Below are 21,163 nucleotides of genomic sequence, written 5' to 3' on the forward strand. Positions count from 1 at the left end.
CATCTTTACAATTGTGGTGACAAGGTTCTCTGGATTATTTCCTGCTATGGAAGTACCACAGAAACCTCACAAGAGAAGAAACACTTTAGAAGCTGTTACTCAAAACATTGGTATTTTGTTTGTTCATACAGACACAGTTTCTGTCAAATCTTAGCAAATACAACAAAAAAGGGCATTGCAGGGGACTAAACAGCAATTTCCCTAGCGTTGGCACCAGTGCTGCAAGAGGAATCTGTGGTAGGGAATGCTCCACTTGCAGTCAACTATCAGCACACTAGCAGGCAGCAGGCAGGTCTCCAACAGGTCAGTGGGTTGAGTGGTGGCCTGTCATCCACCCTGTGGTTTCCCACATGGACTGGGGACACCAGCTTGCACCAACATCCATTGCAGCATCCAAATTCGCACTGTCTCATCTCCCCCTGTGGGAGAAGTGGCTCTCCCTTCCCACTCATTCCACTCATGTCTTTTCTCTCTCTGCCTTCCCAGTCGCTGGGCCAGTCGCAGTGCCACCACACAGCGGAGAAAAGACCGCCTCCGGCAGCACTCAGAACACATCGGGCTGGACAATGACTTGAGGGAGGTAGGTGGCATCTGTGAGCGGCACGAGATGTTCATCCCCAAGGTAACGTTTGGGCAAAGGGACCCTTGCTGCTTCAGGCAATATTGTTGCTACCTCAAGGTTTGTGTAGGTCTCTTGCCATTTAAGTGCTGCTCGTCACCAATGTTTGTATATGCTGTACAACTTCAAAGCACGTAGCACAGATGATAAGCTTCTGTTCTTTTGGAATAAAACAGTCCCTTTGTCAGCAGGAAAATGGCCTACTTGCTGATATGGACCCCTGTTGTATAACTGCACATGGAGAGCAGAGCTCTGATGCCTGTCTCGGTGCAGCTGTGAGCTCTGCCCAGGGTAAAGGTCTCTGGAAAAGCCAAGTTATTGAATAAATGTCAGTGAGTGAGGCAGGACTCCTTTTCTTTTTTCAAGGATTTTTTTCTGTTTTTTTTTTTTTAGCCTTTACGTAGGTTACTGACAGGAGCAAGTCTATTTGAAAGGTTAAGACTTCAGGGTCCTTTTTGGGCCTGAAGCTTGGGAACTCCCACACATTTTGTAAATGTCAGTTGCATGCATGCATTTCTGTCCCATCTTTTCAGTTTCTTGTCATTCATTAAGTATTTTCTGCCATATTTTTCCACTGATACCCATGTGCTTCTTTCATATATCATTAGCAAAAATACAACATTCGTGCTGTTTTGCAGTAAGGCTTGCTGGATAATGCTGACCAGTGTTGGCATTTGCACTGTAAAACTCAAATAATGACTGACTCCTGAATCACAGCTTCCTCTGGTGTTTCATGGAAACACAGCAAAACAGCATTTGTGGATGTTTGTTGTCGTTTCTGCTAGGATGACTTTGCAAGTATATTTGAAACTTTGCCTTGTGAGCTTATCTCAGCAGAGCCTTTTCAGTACTTTGTCATGTATTTACTTTCTTCTTTTCGGCTGTGGATCATATGCATGCTTCTTTTGCTTTGTTTCTCTTTCTGGCTATTCTGCCATCGGGGCATCTGTCTCCTCTTAGCCCTCGGAGGAGCTTTTGCTTCGCCAGAACTCAATGGCCTTCTGGGAGTGGGACCAGGGGCCGCCCCCTCCTGCACGGCCTCCTAAAAAATCCTTCTCTGAATGCTGTCTGGTACGTTTTAGTTTTTCTTGTTGAAAGCTGCGCTTGAGGTAGTAGCGTAAGGAACCACTGTCTGTGCTGCATCCCAAACCTCTCCCTTTCTCGTAGAGTAGGATCACATCCCTGTAGTGCTTGGAAGTGTGGTTATAATCAGAAAAGTAGCTGGAAAACAGCTCTTGGCTTCCATGTTTGCCAACTCTCTGGCAAACATGACAGTTCTGAGACCGAAAGATGGGGATTTTGCTTTGCTTCCTTTTTTTCCCGTGTTGCTCAGCTGGCAATTCAGCTTAGGATGTCAAATCCAAAACGCATTGTTTTGACTGCTGAGTCTTCACATCCCAACATGGAGGAAGGTGGTGGTGTTGAACAGGCAGAGAGCATTCTGTTGGTCCTCTCATCCCATATTCATTCTTTTGTTGAACTCATGAAAGTTTATTTCTTTCCTTTTTTTGTTTAACAACAAGACATTCTATGAATAAAATGAGGTTATCTTTTTTTTTGTACTCTTCAGACTATAACCGCACTTTGCATTTTATTTATCCCTTTGCTCTTAGAAACACTAGATTTTCTATTTACATATTCCCTGTATTACTTTTTCACTGTTCTCACTGCTATTTTTTGCATTGAATTAGATGGAAGTCACTTGTGAGATTGCTTGCTGAACAACGTGCTTTCCTCAGCTGTGATTTTTATTGCAGTATAGTTTTTCAACTATTTCCAAGTCCTTACAGTATCAGTGGAACTGTAATTACTTAGCTGAGCACTTACTAATTAGTTGATCACAGCTTCTGTGATAGAACCCTACTTTCTTGTTCAACCTGTAAGACTGATGTGAAGTGGTTCTTGTCCTTTTGGGGGCAGAATGAATGGTCGCTGTCACCCACTGTCTCCCCGGAGAGGCAGCTTTAAGGTGATAAAGACATACATTTGGAAATTCACAGGTCTTGCACAAAAATTGAGCATTTCAACATCAGGCTTTGAGCACAATGTTTTAAGACTTTTATTTGACAACATCCTATTATTTTATTAACAGAAACTATTGATAGTGTTCAGATGACCTTTTGATGAACTTCTCACTTGCACACCTAAATGTGGCCAACCTGATAGCATTGCTCAGTGTGTGGTCCTCTCACTGATGGTAGGGGGAGATGACACTTCTTGATGGCTTGGGTTTTTTGTTCAACAAGCAAACAAACGAACCCCAACTCCAGAGCAACAAGGCAGTGGAGCAAAAAGGTTTAAAAGTCTTTAATAGCTTGGATCTTATTTTAAGGAGCATGACATTTTTTGTCCATACTTCTCCATTACAACCCCCACAGTAAAAAGAAGAATGATGCTAAATGTCAGTTTTACTTAAAATGAGCTTCAGTTGTAATTAAGAAGTTAATTGAGAATAAAATCAAGTTTAATTTTTCCCACATGAACTATCCAAATGCAAAGTAATGGGATAAATTTTTCTCCTTGACTAGGTTCACTTCTGCTTCTTGAAATTTCTTTTCAAAGGCTTTCTTCCATTCGTGTACAGTCTAGTCAACAAATTAACCAAATGGCTTTTAATTTATTTATTAGTGAAGATCAAATAATAACAATAGAAAAACATTTTGCTTGGTACTTTGGCTTTGTTGCTGGATGAAGGTATCACGCTTTTATACACTCGGTGTGCCTAACTTTGTGCAAGTGGCTAACAGCACAGTTCACCAGACAACACTGATTGTTTCAGTTCTACACTGGAAAATATCTTGCTTTTCCTGTTGTCATAAAGGAGCATTCCACTTCTCCAGCCCAATACTTAAGCATCAGACAAATCATGTTGTTTTCACTAGATTGACGGTAGCTCATTCCTTTTCACCAGCATCTGCTTGCCTAGGATTAGGATGAGGAGAAACTCTCCGACTTGTAATATCTAAAATTATTCTGTTTATTTTTAGAAATATATGCAGGAGGCGAGGAGTTTAGGAAAAAATTTGAGGCAGCCCAAACTCTCGGACCTCTCTCCGGCTGTGATTGCTCAGACCAATTCGAAATTTGTGGAAGGGTTGCTGAAGGAATGTCGCATGAAGGTACATCCTCCCCTCTCTCTCTCTGCTCTCTCATCCAGTTGCTTATGCTGAATGTAAATAGCATCTGCAGGTTGTATCCTGAAAGCCTTTCACAGCTGGAACAGTGTTGGTCTGTTGGTTTAACGGGCTGTTTACAAAGTGGATATTCCTTTGTGTTATATATTTTTCATCTGCTAAAAAAAAAGAAAAAAAAAATGTGTTATCACTCCTCTGTTTATGCTGTCAGAGTTGATGGGAAGAATAAAAAGGACAGGAAGGAGAATCAGGATGATCAGACATCTTAGGGAGGATTTCCTTTAATTGTTCGTATTTAAAGGTAGCCTAAACATAATGAGGTTGAGACCCTATGTCAAAAGGGATATGTTCAGCATGTGCAAATTGTGCATGTTATTTATGCAGAGCTAACATAGTATACCAGTTTCTAATATTAAAGAAGCTTTCATATCCATTGAAATATAATTTCTTTGTGTCAGTCACAGTTGGTGGTATAATGCATTACCTGAATTTTAAGCTTTGTTTCCCGTGACAAGAACAACAGCAGATATTAAATAAGACTGAAAATATATAGCTCTGTATTCTGTCTGATAGTAGCCAGTAATAAATCAGCAATGTAGGAATAGGACAACAGAAAAGGCGATAGAAACAGGGCAGTATGGATTAATAATGCAGATGTGTTATTTTAATTATTCTTTTTTAATTCGCAGTCTCTGTAAAAGAAATTTGAGGTTTCTCAAGCCAGGCCATTAGCAATGGTCTCTATTGCCTACTGGAAGAATGTTTTAGTAAAGTGATTTGTAAACTCTGTCCCTTGGAAATAACATTTGTATAAGCGTTATAGATTTTTATTATTATTATTTTCTTTATTTCTTAGACTAAACGTATGCTGGTAGAGAAAATGGGCCACGAAGCAGTTGAGCTGGGACATGGAGAAGCCAATATTACAGGACTGGAGGAAAATACATTGATTGCTAGTCTCTGTGATCTGCTAGAAAGAATCTGGAGTCATGGTCTGCAGGTCAAGCAGGTTGGTAATTAGAAACGCAGGACTCTGTTTGTACAAGACTTTAGCAAATACTGAATGCCCCCTGTACCTTCTAAGCTGCTAGACATTTCAGCATAAAGATATCTGTGGGCTCAGTCTCGTTGGTTTATGTTTTCTGAGAGGGTTTATTTTGGCAAAACAGCTCTGGAAATTGCAGTGATATTGTCAAATAGATGTTTGGTTTCTTTTCTTTCGACCTTCAGAAGCTAAAGCCAAGAGAGAACAAACAAACAAGGTAGGTGATACGACTGCCAGCTCAGTGTGACCATCCCATTCTCTTCCTTAGGCCTTATGGGCCCAAAAGAAATGTAACAACTGTCACTGCTGAACTTGAAGCCCACTGAAATGCCATCCCATTATTTTGTTGCATTCATTGGTATCTTTTCTACTGGCCATTTTATTTACAGCCTCTTCATTTTCAATTTTCAGGGGAAATCTGCTTTGTGGTCCCATTTACTTCAGTACCAGGAGAGAGAAGAAAAGCAAGAACATAGTGCAGAGTCCCCAGGTGAGTTCCCAGCAATTCACCCTCTGATGGATCCATCGCAGTGAGTGAACTCGGGCCTGTGAGGAAGAGTGCAACCACATGAAGTTCATATGAGATTTTCAGTGTATTTGCTTGCTAATACCAAATTTACATTTTGAGGCCTTTCATAATCATTATGAAGTTGTCTTGATGTCTGGACAAAATAGATTGATGTTGTTGGAGGGAAATGAGGATACTTAATACCTTCACTACCTCCATTCCCTATTATCCATCATTGAGTAAGATGTGAGAAGCGGTGCTTTTGTAGAAGATTATTACTGAAATAGCTGAAGCCATGGAGATACAGCTCAGACAGCTGACATTTTTCTTTTGCTGAGAATAATCTGTCTCTCAAATCGCAGAGTGAGTAACTCCATGTTCAATATATCTTTGGTGGATGGTACAGTTCAGAAGCTGTGTAATTAATCTCCATCCACTAATCTAGGCACCTGGTTTATGCTTTGGCCTTTTACAATCACCAAATTACTTCAGTGTTGTGAGAGAAGATGGTTTTCTGATGACCTTGAGATCTCCCTGCCCCGTGGTTGCTGCAGCACATTGTAGTAAAGGTCTCTGAACTTCGTGGGTCATTTTCCAAGGACTGAAATCCTTCATGTCCTGCAGAGGGGAACTTCTATGATCAGTCCTTAAAGACACACTGATGGTTAAATTAGTCTCACTCACTAAGAGTTTTTAATAAGCTTCAATGAGTAATGCTCTAAGCAATCTGACTGGCAGGCACAAATTCCTGAGGGCAAAATGTTTCACCACAAAGCGGTTTGATTAGAGGAGCGGAGCACAGAAATGCATGGCATTCTTAACATCTAGTGTGCAACTGTAGCTTAATTTTATCACATCCTTCTCAGTAGAGAGTTTTCCATTAAAACATACTACTAATAAAAGCCATCACTGTATAGATTTCTGTTAATGTATTTCACATACAGTAAAAGGAAGCTTTTTATATCCCCAACTTCAGTGCTGGAGTTAGGAAGGAATAGCTAGTAAGTCTTTTTGCTTCTACATACTTTTCTAGGATAGTGTTAATGATAATGCACAGAGACATTGCAGTTGCCAGCAACTTAGGATTGCTTTCATCTTCATATAAAACAAGCGCATTGCAGGCCGTTCCAATAACTTTGTATTAACTTCACATGTTTTCTCCACTGTAGTTGCTGTTGGAACAGAAAGACGGAAGTCTGATACAGGAATTACTTTGCCTACTTTGAGGGTTTCCCTGATTCAAGATATGAGGTACACAATTTGATTTTTCTAGATCATGATTTTAATTCTGTAGCATAACGTAGAGATCTTCACTAGCTTTGATTTTACAAAGGTTGAGTAGAATTAAACATTCTCTTCAGCCTGCATTCAAATTTAGAGTTACCTTTTTGATTTACAAAACTTTTGTGTGTGTTTTGAGTAAAAGACAATGGAAAATGCACAAGTTCTCCTGGGCTTCTGGTTTTGTCTTCTCCAGGGGAGAAGCAGTAGAGCTAGAGCTAATAACAGATGTGTTAAATTCTTCGGTATTCTATTTCTTTTTGTTTGTTGTAAATTATTGACCAACCAAGTACAGTTGATAGATGATGCAAGGGACAGACAAATTCTCTTGCAGTTGCTGAGCAATGTTCCTTCTTTTCAGTTAGCATTTTATGACAAATAGTAATAAATGCACCAAATTAAGACTGTGCCCAAGCATAGCAGGTGAGCTTGGAATGTGAACTAAGGGCAGTTACTCTATAGGAGACAACAGCCTGGCTATGGAAAGCTTATTGTGAAGCATTGTTTGAGATCCTGAAGGATTACAGAGTAAGAAGGATGGAGGCTGATGTGATAGCACCAGACAGTTGTTCTTGAGGGCATCTGCATGATCGAGCCACTGTTCTGCCACTTCACTTGCCACAACTGAGTGCTTCAGTCAGGTAGAAGTGCCATAGAAAAGAGGCCAGGAGTAGTGCTATAATGCTCATCTGTAAAGAGTTGCTAGCAATTTAAAGCGTGAGGAAACACGAGCATTGTTTCTTGTAATGCCTCATCCTTCTTCCATGTAAAGAGAAGGTACTTCCAGCAGCACTCACTGACGTGTGTGTTTTATCTTCCACGTACTTGCTGAGCTCACTGAAGAAAGTCCAGCACAAACCTGAGCTCTGCTCCTTGAATCCCAGAACTGTTTCCACTGCTTTTCAGAGAATCATAAAATCACAGAATGGCTTAGGTTGGAAGAGACCTTACAGATCATCCAGTTCCAACCCCTTGCCATGAGCAGGGATGCCCGTGTTTTCAGAGAAAATGTACAGAAGCAGAACACTGTGTTTTGAGTATCTTGAGCATTTGAGGTTGTACACAAACATATCTGGTCATACAGAATGCTAGATAGGTGGTGAGTTGAATTTGTAACGCAGAATCTCATGGCATGCTTTCTTCTGCTTGGAAAGAAATTTGTTTGCACACATGGGTTTATGCTGAAGTTAGAAGGATGGGTAATTGTTTCTGGAGCTGCAGTGCTAACTGAACGGATGGCTAGAGGATTTGCGTTGCCTTAAGCACAGCTTGTTTTTGATGGCTCATGCAAGATCATGTAAACAACTTAAACAGCAGGGCTGAATCACAGTCACACTTCTGAATGTGTGATGATGAGCCTATGCTACAGGTAATGCTATGTGTGTCCTCTGCCTCCCTCGCAAAACCATCCATCTCAGATGTGGTGCAGAAAATGCTCAAGGCATTTATTTTGCCTCTTGCTCGACCCCAGACTTTTGGCCCAGCTGGGCTCTGTTTACATCCACCAGGTCGTTCCCTGCGACCAGTGCTGTGGTCATGCCGTGCCTCCCCTCCTTGGGGAGTATCCAGCCAAGGGTGCACTGCACACACAGAGATGCTGTGTGACCTGCTGCAGCCACAACAGCCTGCACTGTCAAAGACCTTTGTGGCACCAGCTAATACAGCTCACTTCTGAACTGCAAGAGGATCGGGTGCATCATGCCATCCTCACTGGCATGGTGATGCTGAGCAGCTGTAAGCTTTTCTGGCAGCACAGCTACTTGCAGAGAGTTTGTCTCACTGTACCCCAGGCTTACATTTGGCAGGGAAAAGAGATTTTTCTTTGTTGCTAATGGGATTAAAAAGCAAGTTTCAACCTGGGGAGTTGCACTGAAATTGCTTTTCACAGAATCACAGAATCACAGAATTGTAGGGGTTGGAAGGGACCTCTAGAAATCATCGAGACCAACCCCCCTGCCAAAGCAGGTTCCCTACACCAGGCTCCCTACACCAGGTAACCAGGTTTTCAGTTGTCTGACAAGAAGAGTTTGTGCAGTGGTGAGCATACAGGGCTTACACTGAGGTCACTGATAAAAATAGAGCTGTTCTGACTCTCACCAGTGAGAATGAAATGAATCTGAGCTCCTGAATGTTCTGTTCTGTTACATTCTGCTTCTGCTGACACCAAGACTGATCACTGAATCTTTTTAATGTTTCTGCCAACCTGCATTTTTTCCCAAATGCACAGTTTATGCCAATCTGGTCACAACCAGAAACAAGTAATGAAGAGGCATAGAGCATGCATGGAATACAGTTGAGTCCATCTGTATTTGAATCTACTCAAAGTAAAATAAATCAGCATTTCATATTAGATGTAATTTAAACCAAGCAAAAGGGGGGAGGGAGATGGTCTGTGCTTTGATCTTCCCATCTCAGAAGACAAGAAATGTCTAAAGAGAGCATCTCAGTGCTGTGTAGCTGAGTGGAGTGCACGTCCTGTCTCTGATGTGCCCAGCTGTCTGGGCTGCCAGCTCTAACACTGGCTGCCGTGCTCTGAGCCAAGAAGAGACTGTGTCACAGAAGGCTTTCCAGAGCCAGGAGCAAGGATCTCTGCGATGATTCAGCTATGAGGCATCACTGCTGAAAGAGAGAGGCTCGTGAGCTTGCTTACAAAGGGCAAGGACTTGTATGTGAGCGTACTGTGCCCTTCTAACTAACCTAGGTTTTACCACTGGCGAGCTCCCATTACTCCTATCAACCACATATTACTGAAGTGCGCATAGAGCACAGAGCAGCATCATGCAGACACCTCCACAGGGATTGCCAGTGCTGATCTGTTTTGAGAATTCAGGTAGGTTAGCCTAGCAGGGAACATCACCAGGTGCTGCTGATCTATGTCTGGTATCCACCTCACTTGTTCAGAGCAAACACGCATTTATGGACAGCACTAAGTTGTATATTGCAGATTTGCTCCCAAAGCTCTTTTCCTGTCACATTAGAAGCTCTATAAACAAGGGAGTGGTTTTCTCCAATAATGCAGGGTCTAAATATAAAGCAGAGATAAAACAGATGGGAAAAAAAACACAAGACAGTGAGACTGGACTAGTCAACACTGAAAGCATCAGTCACATCATGACTTCGTTAGATTTTCTTTGGAGTAAATATTGCCACACTTCCTAACATTCAGCAATGCATGGGAGGCAATAAAGGATGATGGCAACAAAGACTCAGATGATGGTACGTGGAGCGTGGCACAAAGGTTGGGAGGGCTGAATTGCACTTAACATGCAAGCTGCGTGTAAATTAAGAAACTGCAACCCTTTCTTTCCCCTGTTGGGAACTGTTACTCATTTTTCTTGCTATGTATTTAACTAAGCGTGGGGTTTTTGGAAGCAGCTTCAATCTACCATGACAGTTCTCTTCCTCTTCTAAAGCTCCTTGTGTTCTCAAATCGGAGTTTCTGGCATTCTCCAACCTGAAATATGGGAAGTTTAAAAAAAGAAAGGCAAATCCGTAGAAAAAAAGCCCCAGTGGCACAGTTCTGCTTTCCTACAAACTAAGCGTGTGGCATGCAGATTACAACACGAGGGCCTTGTATGTCCCTGAAAAGGTGATTCTGCCTGTTTTTCTCTAATAATCCTCTTTTTCCTTGGATTTCCCATTTGGTTTGTTAGAGCCTTCAGACTAAGCTGTGGTTTGGAAACTCTAAGATATGACTGTCCTCTGCCCTCGCAGACAACATACCCATTTGTGTCAGTACCTACTGTAACATAAGTGGGTCTCAGAGGTGGATGACGGTTGTTTGTGCTGAGTTGGATTTTTCTTTCCTTTTTAAATTGGGAGCAGCGTCTGCAGAGACATTTACCTCAGGCAGTGCAGGGATGTGCAGCTCCACCCCTGCTCATCTTGGCTAAGCAGGTGTTGGGACACAGAGCAGCTGGTGTAGGGCACTAGCAATGAACTTGTTGTGCGCAGGAGGTCCTGCGGTTGTTCCCAGGTCAGCCAGGGTCTGCTGGGTGTCTCAGTGCCATGCTGTGTGGTGCAGGGCTCTGCAGGACCATTCCTCTATAAATGATTTTCATATAGGTTTTTATACCTAGCAGTAACCTCACAATCATCTGTTGTACTTGTCACATGCAGGGATTGGATGGGATTTGGTTCTGTTTGTCTTGCAGCATTTAAATCAAGAAACATTTTCCAGTCCAGCTGCTGCATCACACTGGATGCTACTACTTGAAACATGTAGGGTTTTTATGATTCATCTATTATTGTTGTTATTATTACTATATCATTCATTAGTATTTATTTTCCCACCCATTATTTTCAGACATGTTCAGAACATGAGTGAGATAAAGACTGATGTGGGGCGAGCCCGAGCCTGGATAAGGCTTTCTCTGGAGAAGAAGCTTTTGTCTCAGCACCTGAAGCAGCTGCTTTCCAACCAGCCACTTGCCAAGTAAGTTGGCTTTTATTCTCCCAACTTTCTTGCCATATCTTCCTCACTGGTAAGCTGAGGGACCATGCAGACTCAGTGCACAGCCTGGTGCCTTGTCTGGATTTGCTGGTTTCCAGACAGAAGGGACTGAAGGGCTGTGGAAGAGGTTCTGCCCATCCAGCAGGGCAGGAGTCAGCTTCTCTGCATAGTAAACTAATATTCAGTAAAAGAGGTTTGATTTAGGATTGGTGCATTGAACCAAGCCACTTCACAGCCTTACAGTCCTACAATCTTGTGCAAGTGAAGCTGCAGCCTTTTTTTTACAGCGGTGCTGTGTTATGACTCCAGCAGGCACACATCCCAACTGCAGCAGGACTGGGCTGGAGGCCAGCCCTCCCAGCCACACAGCACTCCCAGCTCTGTCTCCTTTTGCAAGCACAGGCACTGCCTGCTCTCTGACTTTGTTTGCGCTAAGCAATCTATCAAAAAAAAAAAAAATCTTATGTAAGGAAAATGTCCAAACTACTGCATGCAGTTCTTAGCAGAACTGGTGCTGTGATGAGATGCATGCTTGATTATGCTGGGAGCTAACAAATACTGCAATCTTCCAATGAGTGAACAGCTAAAGATGAGCTGCATGCCTCAATTGAGCTGGACCAGGTTAATTACTGGCAGGCTTTTGCACTGCTGTGGGCAACCAGTGTTGTGCGCTGAGTTTGCAGACCTGGAAGGATGGCAGCAAGGTTGCTGCTTGGTTCTAGATGGTCTGGTGCCTTCTGTTTTGGTTTCATCTGTTGGAGTATGAAGCAGAAGGAAGATTAAGTTATTAGTCATGGCTATTCAGTTCTGGGAAGATACATCCCATGGAAGATAACCGTGGGAAAGCTGAAAGAGCCTTAAATGGGGCTGCTGTGTGTAGGCTCAGGTTGTGGGCAGCGCTAGTTTACATCTGCACTTTGCAGCAAAACCAAAACTGACCCTTCAATGAGATGAGCTCTGTAGCCCTGCTACAGCACCATGGGAGCTCAGAGTGGTCTGAAAACACATGTAGCACAGAGGGTAAGTGATCTCTCCGGTTTTCTGGCAACTTGCATGAACTGGGGAATTTCGCTTTTCACACCTGCTGTGTAGATCAACTCTTCTTTTGGTACTTTTTCAACAAGACAGTAATGCAATTTTTTCTACCAGGAAACTTTACAAGCGTTATGCTTTCCTGCGCTGCGAGGAAGAACGGGAGCAGTTTCTGTATCACCTTCTCTCACTCAACGCTGTGGATTACTTTTGCTTCACAAGTGTCTTCACCACAATTGGTGAGTTCGGGAATCAATTATTTTACTCCTGAATAAAAATTTCTCGCTGTTGGGATTTGTGAGAGGAGACCTTACTGCGGTCTACCAATACTTGAAGGGAGTTTGTAAGCAGGAAGGGGCTGACTTGTTACACAGTCTGATAGTGATAGGACAAGGGGGAATGGTTTTTAATTAAGAGGGGAGATTCAGGTTAGATGTCAGGAAGAAATTCTTTACCCAGAGGGCAGTGAGGTGTTGGCACAGCTGCCCAGAGAAGCTGTGGTGCCCCATCTCTGGAAGGACTCAGGGCCAGGCTGGATGGAGCCCTGGGCAGCCTGAGCTGCTGGGTGGCAGCCCTGCCCATGGCAGGGGGTTGGGGCTGGGTGGGCTTTGAGGTGCCTTCCAACCCAAACCGTTCTGTGACTCTGCGTTACTGTTGCCACTGTGTGAGGAATTGAGCTCTTATCTTGAGCCCTTGGCTGTTGCTGCCAGCTCATAGATGCTGGGTGTTGCTGTGGGAAACCAGCTGGAGAGCAAGGCTGTGTGGGAGTGTGCAGGATAAGAGCATCCTCACAAAGGAGGATAATCAGCAAATTGTACTGCAGCACCTGGTTTTCTTCTCTGCATTGTGTAGCCTCTTTAATCTTGCCTCCCCGACAAGCCCTCTACATCCCAATGCTTCTCTCTGCCATTCCCTAAAAGCACACCCAGCACTCTCCGCAGGCTGACAGAGACACAGAGGTCTCGGAGGAGGAGACGCGAGGCGCTCTGTGCTCCGCCGTATGGCATAAATCTCTCCCTCTCTCCTTATACGCCTCGAAGATTCCCCCTCCCTTCCTTTCCTCTAAGAACAAGAGCAGACATTGGATGTGAGTCCTCACACCCGCCTCAGGCTGGCGGCTCAGCGCGGCCCTGCAGCACCCCCGCGCGGCACCAGCCGGCCCCGGCACTGCTGGGACGTGAGGCGGGAGCTGACCTTCAAGGGAAGGGCATGCTTTGCTCCATGGTTCGCATTTACCACAGGGGGAGTAAAAGCCAACGCTGATGTTTCCTTCCTCTCTGTTCGCAGTGATCCCTTACAGGGCAGTGATAATCCCCATCAAAAAACTGAGCAATGCAATAACCACGTCCAACCCGTGGATTTGTGTTTCGGGAGAGCTAGGAGACACGGGCGTCATGCAGATTCCTAAAAACCTCCTAGAAATGACATTTGAGGTGAGCGCACTCTCTTTCCGTTTTGCTTTTCAAACACGCTTCCACACAAACATTAGCTTGCTGAGGATTTATTGTCTTGAGAACAGAACATTTCAGATTCTGTCCAGGTTCTCAAGGTAGCTGGAAACTCAAAACTGGGAGCATAGTGTGCTCCTCACCCACACTGTGCTCAGTGAAAGTTCCCCTCAAGCACATACTACCTTTTAATCACAGGCTGCGCTGCTGCCCCTGTCCCAGCCCAGAGCTCCACTCCTCACCCTGTCACTCTGTTGCCATATCTCATTCCCTTCCAAGTTTTGCCAGGTATCCAAATTTTCTTTTTCCCGGTTCACTTACAACTTTTCATTTCCCTTTTAGTTTCTTTCCCTTCTTTCAGTCTGTCTTCCTACTTAACACCACACTGGTCCCTTCCAGCGTCTGGCTAGTCCCAAATTTCCACTCCTGCTGCAACTCCTTGTCTAATAATACTACATCCCTTCCAACCAGGCAGTCTGGCCACTGTGCTCTTCAATTTCCCAGCTTCAGGTGCTACCACAACCAAACTGTAGAGCTGCCATTCTCCCTGGGCTCTTTTCTCAGTGCTTAATGTATTTACTTCTTTGCATTTGACTTGCTTATGCTTCCCTCTGCCTTCTCACACACCATGTAGCATAGGTTGGCTTGGTGCCACCCCAAAGCAGCTTCTGGCTGCAGGAAAAGCTCAGTCAGGCACCTGTAGCTCCAGGCTGTACCATATCCAGTAAGCAGTGATTAGGTAGGAAAATCTGCTAAAGTTGCATCCTTTGAGCATGTGCAGACTGATCTTAAGCAGCAATGGTAAAAAATCAAAAACATGCAAACCAAAAACTCTTACTCAAATAAAAAGTGAATTTTAACATAATTATTTTCCAGATACAGTGCCTGGCTTATTGAAACACTAATATTTTGTTGTAAAGTTCTCCACATTTCTAACAAGCAGAATGACAGGCTATACTAATACTCTTCCGGAATACTCTTTTGGTTGAAGGTTTTGTAAGAAACAGCAACTTGGGTAGCCATACGCTATGGAAAACATCAGCCCAGTCTGCTTGTTTGGCAGTAACAACAAAAACCAAGGTCTTGTAAGGGAAGTGTTTAGGTAACGTTAATAGACGTTGCAGCCAGCCCCACCTACAATTACATACTGTGCTGGAATTTGCAGTCCTTTTTTCCTCGTTCTGCCTCATGAGGATGATTTTTGTCTTGCTCAGCAATGAGCAAGCTGACTTTTGAAAATAAGGAAGGATTTAGAGACTGTGTCAGAGTGTGGGGTGGTTCCTTTTAAACAAAGATCAGTATGCTCAAAATGCAGCTTTGAGAAGCTGTTTCTTCTGAAGGTCTGTTTCTTCCACAGAAGCACACCTCTGTATCAGTTTAGTTCAGATGTTTGCAATCAACACTTCTCAGAATTACTCCGAGTGAGTTTTCACAACAAAGAATGTAGTGTCTTCATAACTTTTTAACAGTTCTTATTTCACAGTATTTATTTTCTCCTGTTTTACAGTAAAACAGATTATTCTGCTTTTCAAAATGTTCTGCCTGTTTGGTTGAAAATGCTTGCTGTGTAAATCAATGGAAATTGAAGAAAAGCATACATTTGGTACCATATGTGTGCATGTGTGTGGGGGGGGGGAGGGTGTGGTCTGTTTTCTTTTGTTTTTTTTTTTTATTAAGTAAAAACTGTTATTTATTTCAGTGCCAGAATTTAGGAAAGCTGACGACTGTTCAGATTGGTCATGACAACTCAGGGCTGCTGGCCAAGTGGCTGGTTGATTGTGTCATGGTCAGAAATGAAATAACAGGACACACATACAAGTAAGCAACAAGTTCTAATTTTCTTTGTCTGAAATTCCTATTGATCAGTCTAGAAAAAGCAAGAAAGCATTTGTCTTTTCAGTTGGGCAAAACTATGGTGGAGCAGCATGGGCTGATTTAAGTACCTGATAGAGCTGGGTTGGTCTCCCCACCCCCGGCTCTCATTTCAGAAGCTCTAGTTGAAGCCAAATGATCTGATAAATATTAAATGAGGCTTGAGTGCAGGATTTTCCTTACATCTCTCTGAGATAGGAGAGATGGTATGGATGCTTTTGAAGTGATTCATATGTTTACATCTAATAATTAAGTCTCTTGATTTAATGTAGGATGGTAAAATTGTGCACATCTTTACACCCCAAGAGTTAGAATGATAGTTTAGGACAAATCTTTGGGCTTTTGGGGCTGGGTTTTTTTGTTTTGTTTTGTTGTTTTTAAAGCATTCAAATACATTACATTATCTCTCCATTGTTTTTACAAAACGTCTGGATAAACAGACAGTTCTTTTTCTAAATTAAAGAAATTAGACTAAATTGAACTTGGAAAATTATCCCTCAGAAGGGTGAGCTCAAGACCTTAGAGTTGGGGGCAGAGTATGGAGAAAAGAGGGAGGACACAGCTACAAGCAGTGGTAGCATGGATGTGTATGTAGACTTCACTGGGACTGCCGTGTGGCTGCAACTGAAAAATAACCCAGCAGAGAGCTACATGTGTCCCATTAAATAAGTGTATAGCACTTCATGTTTTCCAGCACTTTCATGCTAGCTTTGCGTGTTTCCCCTTCCTTAAGGATGAAGACAAATGTAGTTCTCTGGTTTGGTCTTTTCAGTTGCGGTGCAGTAAAATACTGCCTGCTGAGCTCTGGTTTGTGAAGAGCTTTTGGCTGCAGTGTTTCCTGCCTGCTAGCAGTCTTGATGGGTGCTAGCTGTCCCTCTGGCTTTGAGATAAAGCTGCCTACCCATGTGGCTGACCCGTCTTTCTGCTGGCCACTCGGTAGGTTTCCCTGCGGGCGATGGTTGGGAAAGGGCGTTGACGACGGCAGCTTGGAGCGAATCCTTATTGGAGAGCTGGTGTCCTCCACATCTGATGAAGAGCTGGGAAAGCAGTGCCGTACTCCACCCCAGCAGAAGTCTCCTACCACAGCTCGGCGGCTGAGCATCACTTCTCTCACAGGAAGGAACACCAGTAAGTCCAGTCCTTCCTCCCAGGGCTCAAGAGAAGAGGGCAGTGGCAGGACAGCTATGAGCAGAACAGCTTTTGCTGGGGAGCTTCTGTTTTTCCTATTTCTGTGCCTGCAGCTTGCTTTGTGGAGGTGAACGTTGCTTCTTTCATCCTCCTCTTCTGACAGTTGAGAGACAATGCACCTCTGCCCTTGGAGCATGGAGATATGGGATGAGGGAATAGGAAGCAGCAGAATCTCCAGTAGCTGGTGCTGCTCTTCTTCCTGGCTCTCTCTCTGCAGTCAGCAAGTAGACAGGCACTTCTGGGGTTCAGTTCAGAGTGATGTAGGTGCTGTGAGCTGCCCTCTAGAGGATCCACCTCCAGAGAGAGTTTGGGGACATCAGTTTCATGTTCCTCACATCAGGTTTTGAGAATAGTGGCAGCCGGCTATAACACAGGGTACAGGGCTGCGAGGGCTGTGTGAGGCATTCTTCTCTACAGCGTACAGGTGAGCACAGTACACACTGTGAATCATATACATAAATCTGTTTAGCTCTGGTAAAATTAGATGAAATGATTGCTGAAAGGTCAAGCAAGGAAGCAGCCTCCAAGAGTAAATTAACTAAAAATCATCACTGCAGCTCTTCACATGCATGAAGGAGTGGGCATCAGAGCTCCTTGCAGAGTGTTTACTTAGGTCTGGGAACACTAAGGCCCGATAATTTGTTTTTGTTTTGAGCTATAGGAGATACTTTTTTCAGACCTACCAGAGACTGTAGAGGTCATAGAGGTCATCACATACTAAAGTCATATAATCTTAGAATCCTTAGAGTTGGAAGGGACCTCTGAAGGCCATCTAGTCCAATACCCCTGCAGTGAACAGGAACACCACAGCTAGAGCAGGTAAAATAATACTGAATTATTCCATGCTTCCAGAGTAACAATTGTAGGACATGAAAATCTGGAAAGAAATCACAGAATAATCATTGAAATGATTGAAGTCTGGGACCCCCACTGAGGACACTGGGGAGTTATTCAGCACTGGGGCATGCAGGGCTGGCAGAGCAGCCCAGGAGGCCTCTGATGAGAGGCGATGGGGCTGAAGGTGGCTGTCCTCCTGCAGTATGGGCATCCTGGTGGTCCTGCTGCTGGCAGAGCTCTGAGGCCTTACAGAGCTGTGATGGTAGTGATGAGCCCCCTCACAAAGGGCACTGTCAGCTCTTTGATGAACAGCTGCAGCCCCCACAATAAGGCCGCCTGGTTGAGCCCTAACATACACAGGAAGCCCTCAACAGTGCACTGTTCCCTCAAGCACCTCCCATCACTCATCATCAAGCTCCTTATGATCTTTTCTTGGAGCCACTGGAGCAGAAGGTCAGGGTCTTCTGGGCGTTCTCAGAAAAAGGCACTGCTCCAGAGCACAACTTGCTTGGAGCAGTGAGCACCAGCTCTTCAGGCCCCTGCTCATCCTGCAGGCTGTTATTTGAGTGTTCTGCAGACAAGGTAATTGTCATCTGATCTCACTCATTATTTTAGCCTGCATATGGCACAGCTCAGCTGCTTTTTTACCTATTGGAAGACACAGCCATAAGAAGGCTAGTAGAAACGGGTCACGTAGGTGACATCATCATTGCTGTCCTTAAGGTGGGCAGCAGCAATGCCCAAATCCATCAGCAGCAAATCCTCCCAGCTCTTGCTCCCTACCAGCCACCCTGGGCTGTGTTCCCAACCCACTTACGTCCACTGTTGCAAGCGCACCCTGCATGCCTCAGTTGCCTGTGCCAGGCAGGGCCAGGGAAATGCAGAAGATGCTGTGTGGGAACTGTTGATCACAGTCTGAACCTCTGATTGACCACCTCAGGCAAGCAATGAGTCAGCTGTGGGAGCACAGGTGAAGGCAATTCACCTGTGTTATCAGAAAGGGGTGGAGCCTGGCTGTACCTCTCCTAGCGCCCATTTAAGGGCCGACTGCCACTGAGGGAGGATGTCTTTCTGGAGGTTGCTCCTTGTGGAGTTTATTGCAAGCCTATAACGCTGGTGAGCATTTTCATTTGTTTTATTTATCTTTCCACCGTGATATTCTTACTAAGCCCAACATCTGTATACTTAATGACTGTACAGATAGGCACTAAGATCTACTGTCAGCAGCCCCACAGCATGACCCAATTAAGTCCCCATTCAGTGGTCTGAATCTCATAGATATGCTTGATTAGAATCTAGGCGCAAGTCCACGCTGGTCTCTGCTGGTGCTCAAATGCATGTATTTGGACACCACCTGGGCCTGCATCACCCTTCATCATTCAGTGGCTTTCCTTTGTGATAGTGGTAGATTTGGGAAAATAAAAATTGCATGTTTACTCTCTCCGCAATAATCCATCTTATGTGAACTGTATACGCTTTTTGAAACTTAGAGACACTTTTTGTTTGTTCTAGTTTGGATGCAGCACAAATTGGTGTCAGTCTTGACATCAGGTTTGCTTTTCAAACCAAGTGCTCATATCACAGCAGGTTGTTTGTTTGCACATTCCTGTGCAGCCTACTCTGCAGGACCTGCTTTAGCAGGGAGTTGGACTAAATGAACTTCAAATCCCTTTCAACTTCTATGATTCTGTGTGTGTGAGTGACTAGATAACTTTTTGGAGGTACTTGCAGAAGAAGATGAAATGGTAGCAGGTTAGAAGCATAGAGTCATTCAGTTGCAGAAACACACAGTATAACAATTCAGAGCAGGAATAGGGCATACATTTTAATACTGAAGATTACTTTCTCTTGGAAGTATTGGTAAGGAGTATCCTCTTGTCTCTACTTCCTCACCCTGGTACAGTGACTAGTCACATATCTAAAGCAGTTACTTTTTGTGGCTCATTGTGGATTCAAATCAGGAATTCATAGGTGCAGGGTTTTCTGGCATGAGTTGCATAGAAGCGAGTCAAACGACTTGCCTACAACCTTCCAGCCCATGTCTCTTCATCAGAGGATTGCTGCAGTCTGCGATGAACAAGATGTGATTAGCTCAAATAAAATATTTATCAAGCCAGACCCTCGGGTTGTGCATTTTTAAGTATGGCAATTTATTTTACTATTCCAGGATTGCTCCTTAGTTGCTTATAATTATGACTTGAGTTTACTCAAGATAAATGACTTCCTGAACTCTTTCCTGTTGAAGATACAGAATGATTCCTGCAGTTCAAGCTATGTCATCGTGAGAATTTGATAAATGTTTTAAAGTTGATATCTTCATCTAGTGTCTTTTCCATGGTTTCACAGAGCCAAACGCGGGACAGATCCAAGAGGGAATTGGAGAAGCTGTGAACAATATTGTGAAACATTTTCATAAGCCAGAGAAAGAGGTACTTCTACTTGTCATTACCTGTCTGTTGTCTACAGCAGGTTGTCAATACAGTTATAAACAGAAATTGACTAGCAGAGATTGTTAACCTTTAGATTTTAAGCCTGTTGGCATATGAACAGGACAAGGTGTTCTCACAGACTCTCCCTTTTCCACAGAGAGGGAGCCTTACCATTCTGTTGTGTGGGGAGAATGGCTTGGTTGCAGCACTGGAGCAGGTCTTCCACCACGGATTCAAATCAGCTCGCATTTTTCATAAGAATGTCTTCATCTGGGATTTCATAGGTAAGCTGGTGTGTGATTTGGAGGTAGAAGGAGATGAAAGATTAGGGCAAAATGGCTACTTATGTACAGACTTGGGATTCTGATGCTGTTTATTCCTGCCTAGCAAAATCCAGATTGTTTGAAGGGAATGAGAAATAGAATGGAAGATGAGAAATACAGAACTTACAGAAGAGAAAGTGTGAATCTCTGCAGAAGTTTAAGAGCACTTTAGCTTCTAGTCACATGTTCATGGATGAATGTTCAAACAACTGTTTCCCTGCCCAGAAAAGGAAGCGGACTGGAGTGGTTTGGAGGTTGGAGTAGAACAGCGACTGATATAGGAAGAAGAGTTGGGAAAGCTCAGGGAGTGAAAAACTTAGATTTCTAACTGTTTGAGAGCTAACCGCTGTACTGATCTTCTGGTGATATCTATCTGTAGGCCTGTGTTACAGTAATTTAAGTCATGCTTATTCCCTTAAAATATGCTGACAGGTTGAGATTCTTAGCCTGAGGGTAAGCGCTTACTCAGAGAAAGTGAAAAATCAAAGCTGATGGTATCACAATGAAACCACTGATAGACACTGGTGCGGCTCCTTGATGTTACACGTGTCGTACGTCAGTGAATCTGCTGACCACAGCCGTGTAGCAGAGGTGGAGATCACCACCCACCTCCTGTTTTCAGGGCGAGGAATCTATGCATAAACTGTGCAGTGACTCCCTGGGGTTAGGATAGGGTAAATCTTGATTGTACTGAAGTACTTCAGTACTTCTCACCGAGTTCTGATTTTTTTTTCCTACCACAGAGAAAGCCGTTGCCTATTTTGAAACCAGTGACCAGATTGGTGACAACGAGGAGGCCCTTTTGCTTCAGAGATCATCATGCAAAACCTTCTGCCATTATGTGAATGCCATCAATACAGCTCCAAGGAACATTGGAAAGGATGGCAAATTCCAAATTCTGGTTTGCCTGGGGACAAGGTACCTAACTGCTCTTCGTTATACATGTCCTCTTGAGCTAGACATGTTATTACCACCTCTATTTTTCCATTTTAAG

General features: G+C 43.8%; 1 protein-coding gene across 5 annotated transcripts in view; it reads left to right on the forward strand.

Annotated features, from left to right (window-relative positions):
* Nucleotides 1–21,163, forward strand: part of DENND5B (DENN domain containing 5B) — a 110,604-nt gene that overhangs the window by 84,783 nt on the left and 4,658 nt on the right. For 3 of the 5 annotated variants that reach the window (XM_085229453.1, XM_085229458.1, XM_085229467.1), the window contains 13 exons: nt 487–580; nt 3,607–3,738; nt 4,610–4,762; nt 5,210–5,288; nt 6,476–6,557; nt 10,894–11,022; nt 12,190–12,311; nt 13,360–13,505; nt 15,220–15,338; nt 16,333–16,520; nt 19,764–19,846; nt 20,004–20,130; nt 20,913–21,087. In XM_085229453.1, coding sequence (XP_085085579.1) covers nt 487–580; nt 3,607–3,738; nt 4,610–4,762; nt 5,210–5,288; nt 6,476–6,557; nt 10,894–11,022; nt 12,190–12,311; nt 13,360–13,505; nt 15,220–15,338; nt 16,333–16,520; nt 19,764–19,846; nt 20,004–20,130; nt 20,913–21,087 — 1,629 coding nt within the window. Of the gene's footprint in view, nt 1–486; nt 581–1,579; nt 1,691–3,606; nt 3,739–4,609; nt 4,763–5,209; nt 5,289–6,475; nt 6,558–10,893; nt 11,023–12,189; nt 12,312–13,359; nt 13,506–15,219; nt 15,339–16,332; nt 16,521–19,763; nt 19,847–20,003; nt 20,131–20,912; nt 21,088–21,163 lie in introns of all 5 variants that reach the window. The other 2 variants (XM_085229441.1, XM_085229443.1) reach the window with 1 other exon arrangement.

This window comes from Meleagris gallopavo, chromosome 1 (genome assembly GCF_905368555.1).
Source record: "Meleagris gallopavo chromosome 1, MGAL_WU_HG_1.1, whole genome shotgun sequence".
In the NCBI taxonomy this organism is placed as follows: domain Eukaryota; kingdom Metazoa; phylum Chordata; class Aves; order Galliformes; family Phasianidae; genus Meleagris; species Meleagris gallopavo.